Below are 25317 nucleotides of genomic sequence, written 5' to 3'. Positions count from 1 at the left end.
ATAGGGGTATTAGAATAGGTTTACATTTTTTTATTTTGGATAATTGTATTTATTTTTTTCTGTAATTTTAGATTTTTTTATTTTTGTAATATTAGAGTTTTTATTTTAATTTAATCTTTTTTTAACTAATGTTAGGTTTTTTATTTTAATTTTAAGTTAGGATTTTTTTATTTTGGTACTTTTTAATGAATGTATTAAGAAGATAGTCTTTTTATTTTAGGTAATTGGGGTTAATTTAGGGGGTGTTAGGCTAGGGGGCTTAGTGATTAGATTCATTTTTAGCATTGTGGGGGTTTGGTGGTTTAGGGGTTAATAGTGTAATTAGGTAGTTGGTGTTGTGGAGGGTTGGTGGTTTAGGGGTTAATATTGTAATTAGGCAATTTGCATTGTGGGTGAATGGTGGATTAGGGGTTAATCACTTTATTAGGTAGATTGCAATGTGGGTGAATGGCAGATTAGGGGGCTTAGTGATTAGATTCATTTTTAGCATTGTGGGGGTTTGGTGGTTTAGGGGTTAATAGTGTAATTAGGTAGTTGGTGTTGTGGAGGGTTGGTGGTTTAGGGGTTAATATTGTAATTAGGCAATTTGCATTGTGGGTGAATGGTGGATTAGGGGTTAATCACTTTATTAGGTAGATTGCAATGTGGGTGAATGGCAGATTAGGGGTTAAACACTTTATTAGGTACATCGCAATATGGGTGAATGGCAGATTAGGGGTTAATAACTTTATTATGTACTTTTCGATGTGTGGGTTCTGCAATAAACTCCTTATTGCTTGTGCGCAACAGTTAGCATGAAACTCGTAATCAAGTCCTATATCTGTAAGAGTTATTTGAAATTTTTAGATAGAACTAAAAAACATTTTTAGAAAGTGTAATGTAATAACAGTTTTGGAGCAAATAATTTCTGTGCCTTTGTCTTTTGTAATAAGTGCTTAAAAGACTGATTATTAATTCTGACCTGTTAATTAAACATTTCGGTTGGACTGGGATCTAACACCTTAATTTAAGAAAAAATTAAGAAGATTTTGAAAAAAAAAATGCCTTAATTTAATTTGACAATTTTATGAATACTTCCACAACGTTCTGTAATTTTTGTTTAACACTTAAAGGGCCACTGCAAGTAAATATTTTCTATGCCTGTTACTAACTAACTACCCTAAATACGCTTTTTATCAATAGCATTTCGTTAACATATCTCTACCGTATATCAGAAATCTTGTCTGCAAATTTAATTGTTTTCCAAACCCACTCTGTGGGTATCCTTTGCTCTGTACCAATCCGTTTACAATACCTAGGTTTCAAAATGGCGCTTTAAACACAAAGTTATTGGTTTAAGTATTTTGAACACACAGTGCTGAAAATAGTGGGCAGGATAACGTGACATCATCGGGGAATAAAATATATAACTTTTATAACGTTATGAAACTTTGTTTTGGATAAAATATAGGTCAGTAGGTTTTAATTAATGTTTATTAACTTTAATATGTTAGTTGTTTAGCTTAAAAATTATAACAGAAAGTAATCCTTTAAAATGTATGCAAGGAAAACTAATGTCCAATAAGCTTTATTGTTTTATTAACTAATTATTAACTAATTTTTAAGCTGCTCTCTTTCATTGCTATGTAGCCTGTCAATTCTAAAACTATTCTTATGAAGGCCCAATCGCTCTGCAAATATAGTGGTATTTGCATATTCCCTAAAGATTAGTGCTAACCTTGCAGAGCGCTTGTTTTTACTGTCAATATAATTCAGAGCATGTTGCTAATTTACTGTTAAAGAATTGATGCAATTATGTCTCAGGACTCTTAGAAAAGACATATTTTCAATATGAATTAAAAATTTTTGCACAGTATGTGATTTAAGATTAATTAACACATCTGAGTTTAACTTAAAGGGACACTGTACCCAAATATTTTCTTTTGTGCTTCAGATAGAGCATGCAATTTTAAGCACCTTTCTAATGTACTCCTATTTTCAAATGTTCTTTATTCTCTTGGTATCTTTATTTGAAATGCAAGAATGTAAATTTAGATGGCGGCCCATTTTTGGTGAACAACCTAGGTTCTCCTTGCTGAATGGTGGATAAATGCATCAAAAACTGCTGTCCAGAGGTCTGAACCTAGAAAAAAGCTTACATGACTTCTTTTTCATATAAAGATAGCAAGAGAACAAAGAAAAATTAATAATAGGAGTAAATTAGAAAGTTGCTTAAAATTGCATGCTGTATCTGAATCACAAAATAAAAAAAAATTGGGTACAGTGTCCATTTAAACTATTAATACATTAACATGAGCTTTTCAGTTTAAAGGGACATTAAACTACTTGTTTTTCTTTTTTTCTCTGCTGTTTTTAGAAGAGGCCATTTCAAAACGTCTCTATCCCACAATCTAGCTTCTATCTCACTGACCAGCGTGCAAACATACACTTCCTGTTAGTTTGACATTCACAATTTTCCAGGTAAAATTGATTAAATTAATAAATAAATAAATAATATACTGCAAAAGTATACTGCAAAGTTTTCTTACTATGCATAAATAAACATCAAATAGTGTTTAAAGAACTAAATATTGAATTTAATGCAGTTTAACACAGAATGTATTAGTCCATATACATAGTCCTTTTGACTGTTTAAAGAAAAAGCAAATTACAATACTAGCCTAGGGCTCCATGTACGAAGCAGCAAAAGCCCTTGCGGGGGAAGGTTCGCATATGCGAGCCGGCTTCACGCAATGTAAGAATCAGCAGTCATTAGACTGCTGCTTCTTACTCCCTACGCCACCTCTGAGGTGGCGAGGGAAAATCACATAGATCTTGCTCGCTCTCGGTTATTGACAGCCCCTTCAGTTGCAAATGAAGGGGCGGACATTACACACTCCGATGATACATTCGGCCAGCGGATCAACAGATCTTAACAAACAAACAAAAGTATGTGTACAGTACAGTTTACAATCTACCAACAATTAGCATATGGTCCCTTCTACATGGCGTTTTACAAAAGTTTTAGCATGACCACCAAGTATAAGGTATAATATGGCAATACCACAATGGCGAAAAATAAGCAATCATAGTCCGAGCTGAATCATCACTGTATATTTATTATCACATCAAGGAAAACAAAAGGTTCCACCACTCCACACACATCAGCTACATCCAACGCGTTTCCTGCTGCTAAACAGCACTTCGTCAGGGATACTCACAGCTGTCTGATTACACCTTTTATTTGGCTCACCACTCATTCCCAAAATTTAAAGGTATATTATCGCTTGCAAATTCAGCGGCATATTACTAACCTATAAGCCATTCAAAAAAGGTGCATTAATATCAAATTCCAATATAAAAAATAACAAGGATAAATTGATATGTTACGAGTACATTGTATATAAAAATATATATAGACAATTAATACATCATAGTGGGAATTTCAACTTATACTATACGAATCCCGCTAGAACAGATAATTTTACTGCATTGACGTTTTATATAATACTAAGCTAGTTCAGCAGTTACAATACAAGGGCATTTTTTCAATTTATATGTACTTAATACTCAGCATTAGACACAATAAACAACCTCTAGTTATAATTGCACTTGAAATAACCTATCACTTTAATTTTCAAATGGTTATATATATATAGCGTATCAATTTCATTTTCTATGATAGTAAAAAATGATCCCAAATTGAAGACAGTCATAGATAAAGGGATTAGATGTGTATCAAGGAAAGCTGAAACTATAGAGAATAGTCTTAAACGAAATTTTTCTATCAAAGAGAAAAAGGATGACAGGATATGGCTAAAAAAGAAAAATGGGAATTATAGATGTGGTGGTACACCATGTAAATCATGTAAATATCTTATTAGGAGTGATACTTTTAACTCCACAGTAACAGGTAATGTATACATGGTGAACCATCACCTTAACTGTAATTCCAGATACATAGTGTATCTCATCACTTGTAATCTTTGTTTTTTTCAATACACTGGTAGAACGACACATATGCTCAAGGATAGAGTGAGAGAGCACTTGTTGTCTCTTGAGAGTGAAGTGCCTAAGACACCAGTGGCAAAACATTTTGCTCAGCACAGGAGAAGTGCTAATTTTGATAAAGATGAATTAAAATACATCAATACTTTATTTTCATTTCAAGGTATTGATCATGTGCCCAAATTAAATACAAGTGGCAATAGATCTCAGACGCTGAATAGGAGAGAAGTTTACTGGATCTATACCTTAAAAACAGGGAGTCCTTTGGGCATAAATGAAAATTCAGATGTAAAATTATACATAGGTAACTGAGATGTAATCAGTAGGTAGTTGCATTCTAGTTTTTTCCTTAGGAGGATGATATTACTATCATAGAAAATTAAATTGATACGCTATATATATATATATATATATATAACCATTTGAAAATTAAAGTGATAGGTTATTTCAAGTGCAACTATAACTAGAGGTTGTTTATTGTGTCTAATGCTGAGTATTAAGTACATATAAATTGAAAAAATGCCCTTGTATTGTAACTGCTGAACTAGCTTAATATTATATAAAACGTCAATGCAGTAAAATTATCTGTTCAAGCGGGATTCGTATAGTATAAGTTGAAATTCCCACTATGATGTGTTCATTGTCTATATATATTTTTAGATACAATGTACTTGTAACATATAAATTTATCCTTGTTATTTTATATATTGGAATGTGATATTGATGCACCTTTTTTGAATGGCTTATAGGTTAGTAATATGCCGCTGAATTTGTAAGCGATAATATACCTTTAAATTTTGGGAATGAGTGGTGAGCCAAATAAAAGGTGTAATCAGACAGCTGTGAGTATCCCTGACGAAGTGCTGTTTAGCAGCAGGAAACGCGTTGGATGTAGCTGATGTGTGTGGAGTGGTGGAACCTTTTGTTTTCCTTGATGTGATAATAAATATACAGTGATGATTCAGCTCGGACTATGATTGCTTATTTTTCGCCATTGTGGTATTGCTGGATTCTTTTTGGTGTGTGAGATACACCGCAGAGATTTCTAAGCTACAAGTTCTGTACTGAATAGGGGCTATCTGGTGAGGAGGAGGAGTGTTTGAAAACTTTCCATCATCCCGCATAGTGGGGCCGGATAACCGTGAGTAACCTGGGTTGATGTTTTTACAAACACACAAAGTTAGTTCGATACCACCAATATATCCTCATGTTGTCTACTTGTGATACATTATACTATACTGGAATACTGGAGAATTTGGAGGCTATTTGAACATATATACCTACAAAGGAGAAACATAATACTTTACAGTGCATATGTAAAACTCACCCAGCTGAACATATATACAGTTAACACTCTATGTGTACCTGGAAACAAGAGTGTTATGAGTAAGAACTTTGTAACAATTTAATTCCTGCAAACAACCAGGTTGTGGCAACAACACATGTGAGATTATAAACCCATTTATAATACAACAGACTGTTTTGAGTTGCACACAGCTAAAAGGTTAAGTGAATACATTCCTTATGGCTCATATACACAGTTTTGCAACAGTGTGTCTTTGCTTAAGGTATAATATGTATTACTTTTGAGGGATAACATGTCATGGTAAATGTTTGACCCAATACTATTCTAGCATGTGATCTTTAAATATACATATAAATATAAATATACATGCACTCCCACACATATGCTCACTTCCAAGCACATGTCACAAACATACACACACTTAAAACTCAGACTAGGGATGGGCAAATGTTTTGCAGCATTCAACAAAATAAAACAAATTTTAACACATTTGTTAGTTCGTTTGGAATTTCAAATGTTTGTACAGCATTCTAACATTCATTTAATATAATAGCATTTCTAATGTTTTCTTTAAATGCAATATTCAATTTGAATTTTCTAATAATTTGATTCGAATTATGCGATATTTCAAAATTATATATTTGTAATAGTATTTTTAATGCTGTCTTTAAAGGGACAGTCTACCATATAATTGTTATTGTTTTAAAAGATAGATAATCCCTTTATTACCCATTCCCCAGTTTTGCACAAACAACACAGTTATATTAATAAACTTTTTACCTCTGTGATTACCTTGTATCTAGGAACCTTCTTCCAGCCCCCTGATCACATGACTGTGACTGTGTTTATTATCTATTGTCTTAAATTTAGCATTGTTTTGTGCTAGATCTTAAATATCCTCCTGTGCCTGAACACAGTCGCCTAGATTTAGAGTTCTGCGGCCAAAGGGGTGCGTTAGCTACGCGTGCTTTTTTCTGGCCGCACCTTTTAAATACCGCTGGTATTGAGAGTTCACAGAATGGCTGCGTTAGGCTCCAAAAAAGGAGCGTAGAGCATATTTAACACAACTTCAACTCTCGATACCAGCGGTGCTTACGGACGCGGCCAGCTTCAAAAACGTGCTCGTGCATGATTCCCCCATAGAAAACAATGGGGCTGTTTGAGCTGGAAAAAAAACTAACACCTCCAAAAAAGCCGCGTTCAGCTCCTAACGCAGCCCCATTGTTATCTATGGGGAAACACTTCCTACATCTGCACCTAACACTCTAACATGTACCCCGAGTCTAAACACCCCTAACCTTACACTTATTAACCCCTATTCTGCCGCCCCCGCTATCGCTGACCCCTGCATATTATTATTTACCCCTAATATGCCGCTCCGTAAACCGCCGCTACTTACATTATCCCTATGTACCCCTAATCTGCTGCCCCTAACACCGCCGACCCCTATATTATATTTATTAACCCCTAATCTGCCCCCCACAATGTCGCCTCCACCTGCCTACACTTATTAACCCCTAATCTGCTGTCCGCACGCCGCCGCTACTATAATAAAGCTATTAACCCCTAATCCGCCTCACTCCCACCTCAATAACCCTATAATAAATAGTATTAACCCCTAATCTGCCCTCCCTACACCTAACTTCAATTATTAACCCCTAATCTGCCGATCGGAGCTCACCGCTACTCTAATAAATTTTTTAACCCCTAAAGCTAATTTTAAACCTAACCCTAACACCCCCCTAAATTAAATATAATTTTATTCTAACAAAATAAATTAACTTTTATTAAATAAATTATTCCTATTTAAATCTAAATATTTACCTGTAAAATAAACCCTAATATAGCTACAATATAAATTATAATTATATTATAGCTATTTTAGGATTAATATTTATTTTACAGGCAACTTTGTATTTATTTAACCAGGTACAATAGCTATTAAATAGTTAAGATCTATTTAATAGCTAAAATAGTTAAAATAATTACAAAATTACCTGTAAAATAAATCCTAACCTAAGTTACAATTAAACCTAACACTACACTATCAATAAATAAATTAAATAAACTACCTACAATTATCTACAATTAAACCTAACACTACACTATCAATAAATTAATTAAATACAATATCTACAAATAAATACAATGAAATAAACTAACTAAAGTACAAAAAATAAAAAAGAACTGTTACAAAAATAAAAAAATATTTACAAACATTAGAAAAATATTACAACAATTTTAAACTAATTACACCTACTCCAAGCCCCCTAATAAAATAACAAAGCCCCCCAAAATAAAAAAATGCCCTACCCTATTCTAAATTAAAAAAGTTCAAAGCTCTTTTACCTTACCAGCCCTGAACAGGGCCCTTTGGGGGGCATGCCCCAAATAATTCAGCTCTTTTGCCTGTAAAAAAAAACCACATACAATACCCCCCCCAACATTACAACCCACCACCCACATATCCCTAATCTAACCCAAACCCCCCTTAAATAAACCTAACGCTAAGTCCCTGAAGATCTTCCTACCTTATCTTCACCATACCAGGTTCACCGATCGGTCCTCGGAAGTGTTCCGATCAGCCAATAGAATGCGAGCTCAATCTGATTGGCTGATTGGATCAGCCAATCGGATTGAACTTGATTCTTATTGGCTGATTCCATCAGCCAATCAGAATATTCCTACCTTAATTTCGATTGGCTGATAGAATCCTATCAGCCAATCGGAATTCGAGGGACGCCATCTTGGATGACGTCATTTAAAGGAACTGTCATTCGGCGAGTAGGCGTCGGTTGAAGAGGATGTTCCGCGTCGGCTTGGAAGAAGATGGCTCCCCTCCAGAAGAAAGAAGATTGAAGATGCGGCTTGATAGAAGACTTCATCCCGATGATAGACTTCCGACTTCAGCCCGATGATGGATTTCTTCAGCCGCCGCTTGGATCCAGACTTCAGCCGAGGATGGACGTCACTCTTCAGCCCCCCGCTTGGGCTTGGATCAACACTTCCGAGGACCGATCGGTGAACCTGGTATGGTGAAGATAAGGTAGGAAGATCTTCAGGGGCTTAGTGTTAGGTTTATTTAAGGGGGGTTTGGGTTAGATTAGGGGTATGTGGGTGGTGGGTTGTAATGTTGGGGGGGGGGTATTGTATGTGTTTTTTTTACAGGCAAAAGAGCTGAATTCTTTGGGGCATGCCCCGCAAAGGGCCCTGTTCAGGGCTGGTAAGGTAAAAGAGCTTTGAACTTTTTTAATTTAGAATAGGGTAGGGCATTTTTTTATTTTGGGGGGCTTAGTTATTTTATTAGGGGGCTTAGAGTAGGTGTAATTAGTTTAAAATTGTTGTAATATTTTTCTAATGTTTGTAAATATTTTTTTATTTTTTGTAACTTAGTTCTTTTTTATTTTTTGTACTTTAGTTAGTTTATTTCATTGTATTTATTTGTAGATATTGTATTTAATTAATTTATTGATAGTGTAGTGTTAGGTTTAATTGTAGATAATTGTAGGTAGTTTATTTAATTTATTTATTGATAGTGTAGTGTTAGGTTTAATTGTAACTTAGGTTAGGATTTATTTTACAGGTAATTTTGTAATTATTTAACTATTTTAGCTATTAAATAGTTCTTAACTCTAAATCTAGGCCAGTGTTAGCTATATGGCCCACGTGTACTTTCTGTCTCTTTGTGTTGAAAAGAGATTTAAAAAGCATGTGATAAGAGGCAGCCCTCAAAGGCTTAGAAATTAGCATATGAGCCTACCTATGTTTAGTTTAAACTAAGAATACCAAGAGAAAAAAGCAAATTTGATGATAAAAGTAAATAGGAAAGTTGATTAAAATTAAAAGTCCTATATGAATAATGAAAGTTTAATTTATACTAGACTGTCCCTTTAAATGTAATATTTTAATTATTCAATATTTGAAATAGAAACATTCAAATCAATATATTTGTATCTCTTATGTATAAATTTACTAAATACCTTACCACATGAACTATTGAACTACTGAATAGTATTTGTTAAATCGAATGTTACATTTGAAATTTTGAATGTGGATATCTGATCAAATTATGAACATTCGAAAACGAAAGTAACATTCAAAAACCAGAAATAACATTCGATTACCGAATTTTAATGGACTTTCATTCTTATTAACATTCGATTATCCAAAACGAATGTCCACAGGACTATTCGTTCTACTAAATGAATTGCACTTTAAGCACATTTACCTATTCCTAGCTCAGACACATTCATACTTTCACTCCCACACAAGTGTACGCTCACTCAGACACTCAAAGGCACTCAATTCCATACATACCCATCTGTACTCACAAACACGCATGTGTACATGCTCACTCCCACACACACATAAGCTCACACACGAGTGTACATTTACTCACACACTCAAAGACACTTTCACACATACCCATCTGCACTCACAAACACACACGTGTACAAGCTCACACATACACATACACAAAGAAATTCACACACTCCCTTGCACAAAGATACACACATACACACACATGTATGCCCACTCACACACAAAGATACACACACACATACACTTACTCCTACAAACAAAGACACACACATTTACACAGCTCTCTTAAACACAAATAATTTAAGACACATTTTACATATTTTATTATACATTTTTCATTAGACCTTTTAATGCTTTTCACATTTTCTTTAAACTATTACAGGCCCATTTATCAAGCTCCGTATGGAGCTTGAAGGGCCGTGTTTCTGGCGAGTCTTCAGACTTGCCAGAAACACAACTTATGAAGCAGCGGTCTAAAGACCGATGCTCCATAACCCTGTCCGCCTGCTCTGAGCAGGCGGACAGGAATCACCGGAAATCAACCCGATCGAATACGATCGGGTTAATTGACATCTCCCTGCTGGCGGCCGATTGGCCGCGAGTCAGCAGGGGGCGGTGTTGCACCAGCAGCTCTTGTGAGCTGCTGGTGCAATGTTAAATGCGAATAGCGTATTGCTCTCCGCATTTAGCGAGGTCTTGCGGACCTGATCCGCAGTGTCGGATCAGGTCCGCAAGACCTTTGATAAATTGGGACCTTAGTCTTTCTGCCAGATACAAACTCAGTATCAGGGATACAGTTTATATATACAGTATATCTAAAAGAACTCTGTAAGGCACAAGCTATAGATATGATGTATATTACTGTACAATATGTAGGTGCCTAAACTCTGTTAGGTACTTGTCTGAGAACATATTTCCTTGGTCGCAGTCTTTTTTTTCCATCAATTACACACTCTGCAACTTTGATAACCATTGTGTTATTTAAAGTACACACAATCTCTTTTAGACATATGCTGTTTATAAGAGACAATCCCTTTGATAAACACATCATCTTATCTATACTATTAAGATGCTATTGTAGAAAAAAATATATAGTTTTAGAGGAGAAAGCAGCAAGTTAACCTGCTGTTGAAGAAATGCAAATATGGGGTGAGCTGAATTTTCAGCCACAAGCTACTGCAGAGCTTTGGGAATTTAATTGACTAAAGAGAATATTGAGCCAATACATCTTACCTTTCTGTAACTCCATTGCTGGTTACCCTTCATACCATGACAGTCATATAGCGTGACGGGACTGTTATGAGAAATTGCATCAAAGCAGAATTTTCTAGTGTGAAGAGGTTCCCCTGGGCGTATGTCCTCTCTCCAGCCAAAGGTGAAAAGCTAGAAAAAAACCAGCAAACAAGGTTAAAAGAAGGGAAATATATCTGTGTGACACAGTCTGTGATAGTATTGCTCAGACATTGGATTTTACCATAACTCTGTCAGGCTGTGGTGTAGGTGAGGGTACAGAATGTTTAAACAGATAATAAGATATTTGTTTTCTATAGGCATTTTGTATTTATTAGAGATTTAGAGAATACTAAATTGCAAAAAATCTGCACAAATAATTTTATATTTTAGAACCACGCAATGTTATTTATGTATGGATTTGTTATTTCTGTGCTCTCCAGGGATACACTAGTGGAAATATTCCTTCAGTATGTCTACTTTTCCTGTGTGTTTGCCAATTTGAACCAGTTGTAAAGGATCTTTTGCACTGATCTAAGCAATCACTGTAGTAAGTTGAAAGGTCAACTATGCAGTATGTCCTCCATGTGCTCTCAGTGAGTAGTGAAAAGACACGCATTTTAGAGGGAGATAGCACTAAAATGAAATAATACACATACTGTATTCTGCATATATTTGTTACAGTGCTTAACCCCTGGCACAAGACGCTTTCAGGGCTATAACAACACACATGTAGAACTAGCATGTTCTCACCGCTGGAAGCCTCAAAGGCGGCGGATGAGCTAAGGAGCAGTGGTCTTATGACAGTTGCTTCTTAACTTATGTTTCCAGCGAACCAAAGGCTCGCGTGCAAACTGCTGCATTCGCAGCATGTTAAATAAGCCCCATATCGTGCATGTGTTTTTAGCACTCAGTGACAGCTGTGTTTGTAACATTCCAAGCAAAGGTATACAGGACTAGAAGCACTGCTGCCATAGTGCGCTAATGAAACAAAAAAACACGCAACAAACTACATTTTATAACAGAAGTAAATTGGAAGGTTTTTTTTTTCGAATTGCATGCTCTTTCAAAATCATGAATGTTTAATTTTAACTTTATTGCGTCTCTAAGTTTATGAGGAGTTTCATTTGGAGTAAAACAACAGATTAAACAATATCTTTTGGTGTGACTACTCACAACGCAGGTAAAGTTTGTATAAGTGAAATGAAATTCATTTTAATTATCCTTTAAAATTGTGTAACTATTTTGTCCTATTAAAAGATTTAGGAACAGATTACAAGTGACGCCCTATTTAGCGCTTTTGCGATAGATGTAAACTTTTTGCGAGCACCAGGTTGCCTGGTATTATGAGTTGAAAGTAAAAAGTTATTGATCTTGCGATAACCTGATGTGCGCTACAAGCCGAACTTAGAATATTGGGCGCACGATAACCTTTTCCCCATAGAAGTCAATGGAGAAAAAAACATGGAAAAAAACTCACACTACCGGCACACAAACCAATCGCATATTGTCATGTGCGCCAACCAGACATGAAAATATGAATATTTCACAATCAAATGTTCTGCACATAGCAAAATATGTTCTATTTATTCATACATATTTCTATATATACGTACATATCATGGTATTTTTGTACTATATATATCTATACCTTTATATATATATATATATATATATATATATATATATATATATATATATATATATATAGGTATAGATATATACAGATATATATAGGAATATCATTTTATAAATACTTATAAAATATTCCCCTATGTGAAGAACATTGGAATATGAAATATTTAACATAAATACACAGTCTAACACTTTATTAAATATGATTTTACATGTTTTCATCTACTTAGCTGCAAAGGGCTCCAATGCACTTATATATATATGTCTATATATGTATACATATGTATTTATGTGTTTATATGTGTATATATATCTGTAAATACATATATACACATATGTACACACACACATATATACAGATATATACTGTATATATACATATACAGTATATACATATATATATATATCCATCTTTACACATCTATATGTATGTGTCTCTTCATTAAAGCCCTTGGCCTTCCTTTTTTCTAACACCTAAGACCTCATATCTTTGAGACCTTATAACTTTTGTGTGCAATATTTTTTTATAAATAATTTTTATTAAATGTTGTTGTTATGAGTGTAACTTTATTTTGTAATATATTTTGATGATTTTTGTGACACTGGCCTATAGTGAGCATTCTCATTGAAATTTAAATTGTCCTGGAAATTCAAGAAGCAAAAACTGCAGTTTCTGGATCTTCGCTCCCTGACACTGTCAATTCCCTCTCTTTCTCCTCATCTGAGCACGGTGCCATCTCTCTCAGTGGACACAGTGCTACATGCACAGAAGACAATAGCAATGAAGCAAGGTGAGAGGGGCATGTAAATCACTCATTTTCCTTTGATGTCTGCTGCTGTGCAGGGCTGGGCAAGTAAGCTCCCAGCCTCCCACCCTGTACTTCACACCAGGACAGCTTTTAACCCCCGATGCTTCTAGAGGTGATGGACTGCTAGCAAAATCATATACAGAAAAAAAAAACAAAAGAAGCAATTTGTCACAAGTTATTGGAAACACATTTAGGAAAAACTATTTTATGTTACACTGTCCCATTAAGGGATGTTTGTTCGCTTTGAAGATCCATTGTATGAGTTTTCAAAAATCTGAAAAATGTAATAGACAATTTGGAAATTACAATCTCATGTTTTGCTATTGTAACAAGAACCAAAATATTTTGAGGTAGTGAAATACATAGTAACATATTAGATGAGGTTGTCCATCAGGTTCAACCTATAAAAAATTGGATTATACTTATAATAAAAGCTCCAGTTGAGCTGGATTTTAAAACGGTGACACATTTAACACAATAAATCATATCCCTGAATTCTGTTTCTAGCCAGGAATGTATCTAAACCATTTTTAAATATATCTAAGGTATTGGCATTTACTACCTCCTCAGGTATTGAGTTCCACAATGAACAGTGAAAAATTGTTTACATTTCTGGAGATTAAATCTCCTTTCCTCCAGCCTTAAATTTTGACCTCTTGTTACAAACAATTTTCTTGGAATAAACAGAGCTTCTGCCATCTCTGTATATGGACCTTGAATATATTTATATAAAGTAATCATGTCACCTCTCAAGAGCCTTTTTTCTAGCTCCTCCTAGCTTAAATTCTCCATTCCCCTTAATAGTTTTGTGGCCCTTTATTGAACTTTTTCTAAGTCTGCCATGTCTTTTTTTGAGAGAACTACACTCCATACTCAAGGTGAGGTTTTACCAAATAGTATTTTTTTTTTTAAATGAAAATAAATTATGACATTACTGATCAATCCATTTAAACTAGGGCAATTTTGGTCTAGTGGGTATAGGTGTTGGATGTGTTATTTATATGTGTTATACTATAAAATTGCTTATTATACATATTTTTAATTAATTAATTGTAATTAACATTTTTTTTTAATTATTTTTTTTTTAGGTTTTGCCCTAGAATGAAAATGAACAGTATGGAATATCTATATGTTACAGAAGAAAGTAGCCACAGCATTTCCTATTTACAATAGTAGGCTTTAAACAGTTCTCACCCTGTGTATTTTGTTTTGGTAAAACTTCAAGATTTCCAACATTGAAACTATTCAATCATACAAAAATATAATTTTTCATTGTATATAACTGTTCTGTTACATGTTCGAGTTCAAGTGAAAACTTTGGTAGAATATTTTTGCACACGAGAGATTGTACATATTATAAGTTAATAGTAAAAATGTTTGCACGCAAGCGAACCTGCCGCACGCCAACCAAAGGACTTTGGATATCACAACCACGTTAACTTATTCTCTGCGTTAGACCTAGAACTCATTTTTATCAGCTGGCTACAGCAATGGAGATGAGAATACAATCCTGAAGGGAATTTTCAAGTGGGTGTGTCCATGGACGATTAAAGAAAGATGATTAAAATACACATTTTTAAATACTATTTAAACATTTACTATATATGCAGACATTTTAAAACATAGGGAATAATTTCTTATGCATATATAAAAAAATACTATAATGCCCCTTTAATTTTATTTAAACAAAAGAATAGTTACGTAATGGAAATATTTAATGCCCATTTAAAAATAGAAATGCATAGTATGACAAGATTCAATTAAATTTTAAATTAAACTGATACATTTATCTAGCCATACAGTTCTCTAAAAAAATGATTAGTAAAATAGAAATCTTAGCCATGGTTTTTAAATAGCTGAAAATGTTATTGTGATTTTCAATCCATGCAGAAAATGTGTTATCATTGTGTCTTTGAGAATGAAGGGGTTATTATTAAATAATCACCTGCTTGAGTGTTAATTACATTTTTTAACATCCTTAGAGGACTCCACATTAATCACAATAGGCATTAAGGAGTTGTAATGTGCACCGGAGCTTAGAATGTTATTGACATTATAGTGCAATCTAGGAGATTGATTGATTCTGCAGCTTCATATTTTTGTGTTCTTGTATACGACACTGCAGCAAACAGCATCTAGTTAAAAATAAACAGTGCCAGATTACAAGTGGAGCGCTAAAGATTGCGCACGAGCAATATTGGGTTTTCGCGTTCGTTTTCACACAAGTTAAATTGAACTTGTATTACAAGTTACAAGTAAGGGGGGATATTTATCAAGCTGTCAACTATGTTGCATTCGCGGGTGTCAATACGATCACCTAACCAAACATCGCGGCCGTGGATCTGAATATGATCTCCATATTGATAAAAAAAGACGTCAAAAACACACGCACCAAGTACGGGGGATGAGCATCAGACTGTTGTTAACTAACAGTCATCGATGAGGCTGCTATTCGTTTTTTTCCCAACTTTATTTATAACAACTAAACTGCTACAAAGTACACTAACACCCATAAACTATTTATTAACCCTTAAACTGCCGACCTCCTGCATCGGCGCCACTATAATAAACCTAATAACCCCAACATCGCATTCACTAATAAATATATTAACCGCTATTCCGCCGCTTCCCGACATTGCCACCACTAAATAAATGTATTAACCCCTAAACCTCTGGCCTCCCACATCACCACCCCTAACTAAACCTATTAACCCCTAAACCGTCAGCCCCCCACATCGCAAAAACCTAAATTAAGCTATTAACCACTAAACCTAACAACCCATTAAATTTAAATTTAAATTACAAGATCCGTATCTTAATAGAAATGAAAACTTACCTGTATAATTAAAACATTTTTAAACTATTAATTAACCTACCCTAACTATTATACTAAAATTAAATGAAACTACCAATTAAATAAACTAAATTGCATATTACAAAAACATAACCCTACTAAAATTATTTAAATATACAATCAAATATATATATATATATATATATATATACACACAATTAAACGTTAGTAAAAGTACTAAATCACAAAAAAACACTGTTCCAAACCCCCCCACTAAATTACGAAAAATAACAAAAAAAATTATCAAAAATATTTTTTTTACGCCTAACCACAAAATAAAAAAAACCCTAACCTACAATAAACTACCAATGGCCCTTAAAAGGGATTTTTGTGGGACATTGCCCCAAAGATATCAGCTCTTTTACCTGTAACAAAAAATACAAACACCCCCCCAACAGTAAAACCCACCACCCAACCAACCTCCCCAAATAAAAACCCTAACTATAAAAAAAACCTAAGCTACCCATTGCCCTGAAAAGGGCATTTGTATGGGCATTGCCCTTAAAAGGGCATTTAGCTCTTTTACTGCCCAGACCCTAATCTAAAAATAAAACCCACCCGAAAAACACTTAAAAAAAACTAACACTAACCCCCGATGATCCACTTACAGTTCTTGAAGTCCCGCTTGAAGGATCCATTCAGCCGGCAAAGTTATCATCCAGGAGGCAAGAAGTCTTCATCCAGACGGCCTCTTCTATCTTCATCCAGCCGGCGAAGTCTTCATCCAGGCAGCCTCTTCTATCTTCATCCAGCCGGCGAAGTCATCAATATTAATTGTGTGCAGTACTCCCACCACAGGTCGCTGTGGAATTATTCACATTGTTTGCTGTATGTTTTTTTTTTCTGTAATTTTCTTTATCTGTTGTCTTTTGTTACACTGAAGTTTAGCAGTAGGAGGTCAGGTAAGGGAAAGCCCTAATATGTGATATAAAATATCAGCGAGGTTAGGAGGCAAGGGGTGATGAAGCAAGGCATCACAAAAGTGTTGCACAATTTGGAACATGTTTAGTTTCCCCCATGTATATGCTGAGGTTTTATTTAACAGGGAATTAACACATCAGAATTGTCATGCGCTTGGACTGGAAATCACAGAACATACAAAAATCCAGATTTACTGGATCATTTCTGGGCCTATTAACCTTTTGTCAGCAATCACTGCAGCAACAAAGACAAAAACATGAATAGTTACCTCACAAAACTTTCAATAGTGATTTGGCAAAAATAAAACATATTACCTCAGTATGTTAACCTGCCAATTATTTGCTTGAGAATAAAGGCAGTGATGAGGAGCCTGATGCTTGGATCTAATTAAGCCAAAACAAGCCCCATGCTGTTAGGGGTGAAACCAGTGTATAACTAAGCCAGAAGAAGCCCCGTGCTTTTAGGGGTGAAACTTGCGTAGCAGTCAGCTGCTCCATCGTTCTAAGTGCATTTAAAGAATGATGGCATTGATTGACTCTTTATTCTGATAGGTCACTTTGGGATCTTACAGTCCAGAAATACACAGTGCAGTGATCATCTAGAAACTGATGAAATTTGCATGAGAACCGTTTAATCATACATGGAGCCGTATTCAGCCGCGCAAAGTCAAGGCAAGTAACAAAGTAACCGTGCTGTGGAATAAAAAGCGGTGATGAAGGCAAATCAACAAACCACACATTAAACCAGTGTGAGTTTATGAACTGGAGGGAAGCATCAACACCATGAGTATAAGTGGCGGTGTCGCCCTCTCTACAATAAGAGAGTCTTGGTTAAGCCTTAATAACTGTGTGAGTAATTTTACTTCACTTTATGGACTGGATATGTGTGAAGGTATCTTAATTCCATGTGTACCTTTGATTAGGTGATTTGCAACAGTAAAGGGGAATTCAGGTCTTCTTATTTTCTTACATGTGGTGAAATTACATACTTATGGGACTGATTTGGTTTTTCACAATTGGATGACATAAGGGAGCTCCCAAAAATATTGGCCAAACGATCATAAGAACCAAGGGACATTATTTATGAACTCTTTATGGGTGGCTTTGATATAATCAATCATAATGATGTTCAATAAATGTATTAATTTGTAGATTTACTTTTCACTATGTGGTTGTTGGACTTTATGCTGATTTATTCATTAATAAATATATAAGGGTATTATGCCAGATATGGTAATGCTGTGTCTTAGGGGCAGTTGGTGTTCACTACCTTCCTTTGGATAAATTTATATTTCTTTGTTTTGAGATATATATATATATATATATATATATATATATATATATATATATATATATATATATATATATATATATATATATCCTATTTGGCAGTTATTGAAAGGGAAGATATACTATGTACCTTTATCAAATCATTATCAAATGCACCTTTAGCAGATCAATATAACCTGTCAGATGTGATGAAAGTTCCTAGCCACTGCAAACTCCGGAAGAATTGATTCTTTAATTTTTTTTTTTTTTTTATACATATCTGTTCTTTTTGTCTAATACTGCACTGCCCTCTACTGTACATATTCCTAACTGCAATATGACACTGAAGAAGAAATCATTTTAATAGTCAATTATAACTTTTTCAAGGTATTAAAGTACATCGTTTATATGCTAGTTTCTTTGTGTCAGAAGGCACATTATTTTTATTCTGTTCAATAATTTAAATACGACAATAAGTAGTAACAGTTTTTTTAATATTGTATTTATATTTTTAGAGTAGAACAATACAGAGTCTTCACAAGAGTTTAATGCACCCTAGATGTGTTAGTGGGCAAATGTACAGTGAGCCTAATAAAATACATTTACAATGTACATATGCAGAAATTAAACGGGCAAGGTCTTTAAATTTTGAACATTTTATTGACTTGTTAATGGAAGCCATGAGTGCCCAGGTTGGAATGCCCCATAGGCCCTTTTTGCACTAGGTAACTGTCTAGGTTTGCCAAATATACAGGTCTGGTCATGAGACAATAAAATACTTTAGATTAATAAAATGTTTGGAATTTTAAATGGCTTCTGATCTCTTATCCTTTGTTTGATTTATAGTAATCAGCTAAACTTCTAGAGGTGAATTTTGTGTCTCATATAGGTTAAATTTAATTCCTTTCTGATAAAAAAAAATGGCGTTTTCTGACATCAAAGTTTCTATTCATTTAGTTTTACTTGAAAAAACAAACAAACAAAAAAACCCCACAAATTTACTTCTGTAAACAAATATTTTCTCTTGGTATTCTTTGTTAAAACCTAGCTCCTGTTAATAAGAGCATATTGAGGTAGGCTCAGGAGTGTGCACGGTTCTTTAGCACTAATGTATAAAACTTTGTTACAAACATTATTGCTGGTTTAGCAAAGGATATTAAAAAACATATGCTCTGTCTCATTCATAGCAGTTTAGTTTGGACTTCCATGTCTCTAAGTTGGGGGTTAGTAAAGGTGACTTGATGGCCTCTCTTTTTCTCTTTCCACTCAAGAAAATGTAAAATTGCAGCTTCTTAGACATTAAAAAGCCCCATCGCAATACGGCAGTATTTTATTAATATAAATGTTATTTTGCTTACTAGTTCACTATGCTTAAAGCAATCAGTTGAAACTAACAAGACATAGGGTCCCAATTATCTAGCGGTGGGCTAACATGGTTCGCTCTAGCGAGTCATGTCTGCCCGACATCGCTAAATGCCGACAGCATACGCTGTCTGCATTTAACATTGCACAAGCGTTTCTGGTGAAATGCTTGTGCAATGCCACCCCCTGCACATTCGCGGACAATCGGCTGCTAGCAGGGGGTGCCACCTCAGAGGTGGCGGACGAGTTAAGGAGCAGCGATCTTATGACCGCTGCTTCTTAACTTAAGTTTCCGGCGAGACGGTAACTTCAAAGGTAGATTGCAGCAACCACTGCTTGGTAAATCTACCCCATATGATGTTCTTAGCATATTTATGTGTGTACATCTCTTTATGTTTGCCCGTCTTTGAATCATTTATAGTTGTATAAAAGAAATGTATTTCCAGAAATGTGGCTTATTTTATTTAGTATGTTTTTTAGTCTGATATTTCTCTATGCTTAAACTGATTTTTAACGTTTTTGTCCATTTCTGCATAGACCGTACTTTCTGTTCTGATTTTATTTACCCACATAATTTAGTGCCTTTAGCATAAATAGAGATCGTACTTAATAAACAGATTACATTTAAATGACTTGATTTTTATAGCCATTTCCTGCATGATGCTGTATCAGAAGCTTTAGTAAAATTAGAAAGAACCAGTAAAACTAAATCAACTGCATTCCCTTTGGCTAAGTTCCATACTTCACAGAAGATAATTACATCAGTTTGACCTATCTATCATAAAACCACGCTGGCTTTCACATATAATCTTGTTATTCTGAATATGGTCCTGGAAATAGTTTTTTAACCCTTCTATACCCTTCTCCTTTTAAGGGCTAGATTACAAGTGGAGTGCTAAATGTAGCGCACGAGCAAGAAGGGTTATTTTGCGGCTCTGCATGTGTTGGAATTAGCGCGTGTATTTTGAGTTGAAAGTAAATGCATTAACTTGAGCGCAATTAAATTTAGCGTGCAGTGAGATCTCGACTTCAGAGCTCTGGTTAACTGTTACACAAGACAAAAAGTTGCACAAAAAACATCAAAAATACATTTAAAAGTACAGTTACACTCTGTCTGATAAAAAGTATTTTTAAAAAATTGCTTTAAAAAGTTATAAGGGCTCAAAGATATGAGGTCTCAGGCATGCAAATAGCTTTAACATAAAGATACGTACATATGCATGACTAAATATGTACAGTATATGTATGTATAAATTTGTGTACAAATGTATTCATGTGTTTTACTGTAAATTTTGTGTACATATTTCTCATTAAATGTTTTGACTTAAAGCATAATGTACTTTTTTATAGTAAATACATATTTATATATATATTTATATATATATATATATATATAAATTAGAATATTTTACAGTATGTTTATTCATTTTTATTCATTTTTTAAAATATTTTATATGCAATATTTCAGTAACAAAATAATATCTTTTTATTATTAAATATATATATATATCTATATTTTAAACTGTTTATGTAAAATACATATCTATACCTATATATATATATATATATATATATATATATATATGTATAGCAATAGATATATAGGTATTGGTATATACAGACATATAGAGAACTATATATTTAAGAATAAATAGAAAATATTCTGCTATGTGAAGAACATTCATATTTGAAATATTAATATTTCACGTCAGATTTAGTGCTCTTGAATATACGCAGTCGTGTTAGCGCACGAGTATGGGTGTTAGTTTTCTTTTGCAGTTTCACACTCCTTTGAAGTCTATGTGAGAAGAGATTAATGCAATCGCAATCTTTTTTTACTTTTTCTTTCAACTTGTAATACGAGTGCAAACCGACACAAGCAGAAAGCCTCTCTCTAGCGAAGTTAATGCGCGAGCTGGATCGCACCCATATTCTAGCCCTAAATGTCAATTTTTTCAGTAAATAATTTCCTGGAGCCTCTCAAGTTTGCATTTACTACAAGTTTATCCTAAAACAACTGATTAAATTTAAGAAATTACTGAGTGAACCCATCTAAGTCAATCTTACTTAGGATTTCCCCAGCAAACATTATGCTAGTTTCTGTATTTTTATAGTAAAGGGACATAATACTCATATGATAAATCACTTGAAACTGATGCAGTATAAGCTGACAGGTAAATATCACCTGAGCATATCTATGTAAAAAAGGAAGATATTTTACCTCAAAATTTCCTCAGCTCACCAGAGTAAATTCTGTGTAAAAAGTTATAGTTCAGCTGTTGCTCAGCTGCAGGTAAAAAAAAACAAAAACAAAGAAATGAACAGCAGCCAATCAGCATCAGCAGTGCTGAGGTCATGAACTCATTCACTGTGATCTCATGAGATTTGACTAAACTCTCATCAGATTTCATAGTAAACTTCCTTAAGCTGAATAGGGAAATGAGATGAGTGTGCACGTAAGCTCACTCCCTTAGCTGTCCCGGGACAGACATACTGATTTGCTGCTTAGAAGTTCTTTACAATGGTATGTGGCTACTGAGGAACTTTTGAGGTAAAGTTTCTTTTTTACATAGAGATGCTAAGGTGATATTTTATAGTCAGCTTTTTTACAGCTATGCTACATCACTTTCAAGTGGTTCAGCATTTTGGTATCATGGCCCTGTAAGCAAAATATTAAATAAATAAAACATTAAATAACCTTGAAATTGACAGGCTAAACTTCTATAAAACAGATGTTCAAAGCTGGTAGAAAGCTACACAAAAGACCTGCAGCTATAATTTTAGTGCCATTGACATATTCTAATTTGTTACAAAAAATAAATACAACATTTGCACCTTCAAGGTGATGTAAATGTTTTGTTAATCAAGGAAACAAATCCAAATAAAATTATATTTTTTTTCAGACTAGAATATCACAGTCTTTGAAGGTTAAATACTGACAGTAAATACACACAAATCTAAAGCTGCATTGGAGCTTCAAATGTGCGTGTGTGAATACAACAAAGCTTATACAGCACTAATATTTTTTTTCACACCCCTGTGCTAAAGATGTTTTAATCCTTTGCACCAATTACATTTTATTGTCAATTTTAGAGATGGGCGAATGTGTTTATATTCTAATTCAAATGTTAGAACGAATGTTATTGTAGAAAAATTCAATTTACATAATCGAATGTTGATAAGAACTAATAATCTTAAAAATTCTATTTTCGAATGTTATTTACAGTTTTCGAATGTCCCATTTGAATTTAAATGTTACATTCGAATTCGAATGTGACCTTCAAATTCGAATATTACATTTATAAAACACGATTGTAGACTAGAAGTACTATTTTGAATTCGAATGTATCATTTGAATTCGAATATTACATTTATAAAACACAGTATTAGATTAGAAATACTATTTCAAATTAGAATATTACATTTATAAAACACAGTATTAGACTAGAAATATTATTTCGTATGTGACATTCAAATTCGAATGTAGCATTCAAATTCAAATATTACATTTATAAAACACAGTTGTAGACTAGAAACACTATTTCGAATTCGAATGTCACATTTGAATATTACATTTTGAAATTGAATGTGATATAAAATACATAGCTAAACATTCTATTATTCTAACAAATATTTTCAAATGTTATTGAAAAATTTGAAAATGAAAATTATAAAATAGAATGTTAGAATGTTATATAAACATTCGAAATTCGATTTGAACGAACGAATGTATCAAAATTCATTTTAAATTTTGAATTTTTAGAAACATTCGCCCATCCCTAGTCAATTTCATTACTTGTTTCTGTTGTGGCAAACACACAAGTCATGCCTTGTGTTTTTTCTGCAAACCATTAACTTTAGCTTGCAGCTCTGCTCACAAAGCACCCATAGTCCACAGCCCACAGATCCCACTGGATACCAAATCCCAGAAAACATCCAGTAAATGCTGAGAGGTATGATTTTCTACACATTATACACATAGTCATGGAAATGAGTTTGAAAATGTAATGAAATAAGAGCAACAAACAAGATGTTAAATTGTTTGGTATGTGTTCACACTCTGATGACATGTCTCTTTATTACAAGACTTCACGAAAGTCTTATAAATTACAAGGTGTATATTTAATAAACATTTAGGTTTTTAATATATATATATATATATATATACAGTATATATATATATATATATATATATATATATATATATATATATATATATATATATATATATATATAGATAGTAGATAGTAGAACAAAGCACTCACTGGACTTCAGACTTCAACCGTGAAATAACTTTAATGTGACGTTTCGGGACACAAATGTCCCTTTAACGTCACATTAAAGTTATTTCACGGTTGAAGTCTGAAGTCCAGTGAGTGCTTTGTTCTACTATCTACTCAATACCCCCTAAGAGCACCCTGGCAGTTGCAGTGTTGGTGAGAGTGCATGTACCCATGAACTTTGTTTATATATATATATATATATATATATATTTATATATATATATATATATATATATATATATATATACATACATACATACAGCTACAAATCCCCAAATCCAGAATTTTAGAATGCAAACTTATTCTGAAATCCAAACTTTTTAATTAATATTTATTTATTTTTGTGTGCCTATAAGTCACAATTTTCTCTGCTTCTTTTTAGTTTGTTTTTTGAGTTTTAAAATGCAAATAATGTCGCCCCCTGCAGATTCAAGCTCCGTACAGAGCTTGATAAATATGCCCCTTAGTTCCATACCCTATCAAACTGTCCTATTTAACAGATGTAAATATTCCAAAATCCAAACTATTCTGAAACTTAACCTTTTCCAATCCCAAGCAGTTTGGAAAAATTATTTTCTACTTCTATATATATTTATTTTAGTCAAATGTAGCAAACTATATCAGACCTTCCATTCTCACTTGATTAAAACAAAAAAGCAGTGTCTCAAAGTAAAATGCTATGGGAAACACTGTTCTAAATGTTCTAATATAGCAATATCCAAGGCGGTACAGAAAATTTCAATAAACTGCTAAATACTTCTATACTCATTAAACCAGGCGAAGGTTGCTTTTTTTTGGGGGGGGGGGGGCTATTTTCCATTTCCATTTTTTGGAGGTTGCATTCTAAGGGTTTTTTGGAAATCAGTCTAGCTATACTTCATATTATATTAAACACAATTAAGATACACACATTGTGCTGAGAATCTTTAACAAATATTCCAGATGGAATTTAAAGCTTTTTTATTAATCACATTTCTATAAAATGCCCTTCAATCTTCAGAAGGAATGAAAGAATCCAGTATGGTCCCTCATGTCACACCCCTGGTCTAAAAGGAACAGCTTCACAGGGTAGCAATAAGTGTAGCAATCCCATTTGTAAAAATAATTACATCATATGTGTATTTATGTTACCATCCTATCTGGTCCTAATCATGGATCAATTATCACTGTAAAAATGCTTAACCCACTATAACATATAGAATATCTGAAGATAAATGAAAATAAAGAAGGCCCCTCCTAGTGCAATATGTTTCCACAGCGTGAATGCAGTGTGTAAGTGATACAATTATACTCACAGAGCAGCACCAAATGTGCTTATTGGAGTCTGCTGGGATCTCTC

General features: G+C 33.8%; 1 protein-coding gene across 1 annotated transcript in view; it reads right to left on the bottom strand.

Annotated features, from left to right (window-relative positions):
• GALNTL6 (polypeptide N-acetylgalactosaminyltransferase like 6) overlaps positions 1-25317 on the bottom strand; it is a 1706608-nt gene that overhangs the window by 59118 nt on the left and 1622173 nt on the right. The window contains 1 exon segment of the mRNA XM_053700241.1: positions 10850-10999. Coding sequence (XP_053556216.1) covers positions 10850-10999 — 150 coding nt within the window.

This window comes from Bombina bombina, chromosome 2 (assembly GCF_027579735.1).
Source record: "Bombina bombina isolate aBomBom1 chromosome 2, aBomBom1.pri, whole genome shotgun sequence".
In the NCBI taxonomy this organism is placed as follows: Eukaryota; Metazoa; Chordata; class Amphibia; order Anura; family Bombinatoridae; genus Bombina; species Bombina bombina.
Note: the sequence above shows the minus strand (reverse complement) of the source record. Positions and strands in the feature narration are given on the sequence as shown.